The sequence below is a fragment of the Antrostomus carolinensis genome, unplaced genomic scaffold (genome assembly GCF_000700745.2).
Source record: "Antrostomus carolinensis isolate BGI_N321 unplaced genomic scaffold, ASM70074v2 scaffold27490, whole genome shotgun sequence".
NCBI lineage: Eukaryota > Metazoa > Chordata > Aves > Caprimulgiformes > Caprimulgidae > Antrostomus > Antrostomus carolinensis.
In genome coordinates this window covers 1-1,119 of record NW_010289495.1, presented here as the reverse complement: position 1 = coordinate 1,119, position 1,119 = coordinate 1, and the positions used below count along the sequence as shown (strand labels likewise).

At 61.3% G+C, this 1,119-nt stretch overlaps 1 protein-coding gene across 1 annotated transcript in view; it reads right to left on the bottom strand.

Annotated features, from left to right (window-relative positions):
* The window catches only part of LOC104527099 (rho guanine nucleotide exchange factor 16), a 9,580-nt gene extending 9,260 nt beyond the window's left edge, over positions 1 to 320 (bottom strand). Inside the window, 1 exon segment of the mRNA XM_010170723.2 lies at positions 1 to 320. This exon segment is cut by the window's left edge and continues 301 nt beyond it. Coding sequence (XP_010169025.1) covers positions 1 to 254 — 254 coding nt within the window. The 5' untranslated portion in view covers positions 255 to 320.
* Positions 321 to 1,119: the final 799 nt, after the last annotated feature.

The window sequence follows — 1,119 nt, the reverse complement described above, 5'->3', positions numbered from 1 at the left end:
ACAGCCAGGCTTTTGGGGATCAGCTGCTGGGTTCCCACCTTCAGCGCGGCCGGGCTGACGGTGCTGAGGACAATGCGGTGGGGCTCGGCTGAGGTGGGAGAGCCCATGGTTGACAGCGGGATGGCATCAGGCATCGTGGCAGAGCTGTGCTTGCTGGGGGGAGACGTGGGGGGCTCTGGCCGCACAGGGTGGCATCGGTACTCCAGGAGAAAGGTCTTGTCATCCACAGAGCTGCCAGGGGCGCTCCGAGACATGATGGTGGCACAGGGAACCAGGAACCTGTGTAAGACAGACAGGTAGACAGATGGAAGGACAGTCAGGCAGAGAGCATTTACACTTGGCGATGGCCAGTGTGCCATCCTGCACGGGGAACCTCGGGGCAGCACAGGACCCACCCAGGCTGCCACACACAGGCAGAGCCCGCACAGACACACTCGTGACGCTGCCAGCACCAACACGTGTCTCTTGGGGACAGCTAGTGTGTGAGGACCAGGCTGGTGGCTCCCAAAGCCAACATCTGCCCTCAGGCAGAGCGGTGCAGGATGCGGCCAGGCGCTGGGAGCAGCCAGGCCAGGCAACAAGCACCAGTCAGGCTTGGACCTGAGCGAGCAGCCAGGCAGGCTTGGACCACCACTGAGCCCCTCTTCTCCTCTGCTGCACCTCCACGTCCCCTCTTAATCCCCTCTGGGGACATGGCTGCCACCAGCCCGAGGCACCAGGGCCATTCCCTTCCTGTGACAATCCCAGCGGGTGCTTCACCACCAGCCCCGTGCTCCTCAAAGCTGGTACCACCCCAAAGCCCTCTGAGAAGCAGCTCCTCACCACCAGCAAAATCACCTGCCCCAGTCCCTGAAGCTCCTCGTTCAGGGTTAAGGTCGCTCATCTCCTGTGCCACAGCAGCGACTGTGCACCCACAGACACGCACCTGACCGAGCGCGGTGCCCCCTGCCTGCCCCTTCACATAAACTGAGGAAAAATGGTTTAATTTCTGTCCACTGAGACCCCATTGTCTGCCATCGCCAGCTCCCGGCTGGTCCCGTTCAAAGCTCACAGGCCCAGAAACAGAAACCAAGACCTGAACATATTTCCCTGCATCAGCCACTGGCAGAAAGACAAACC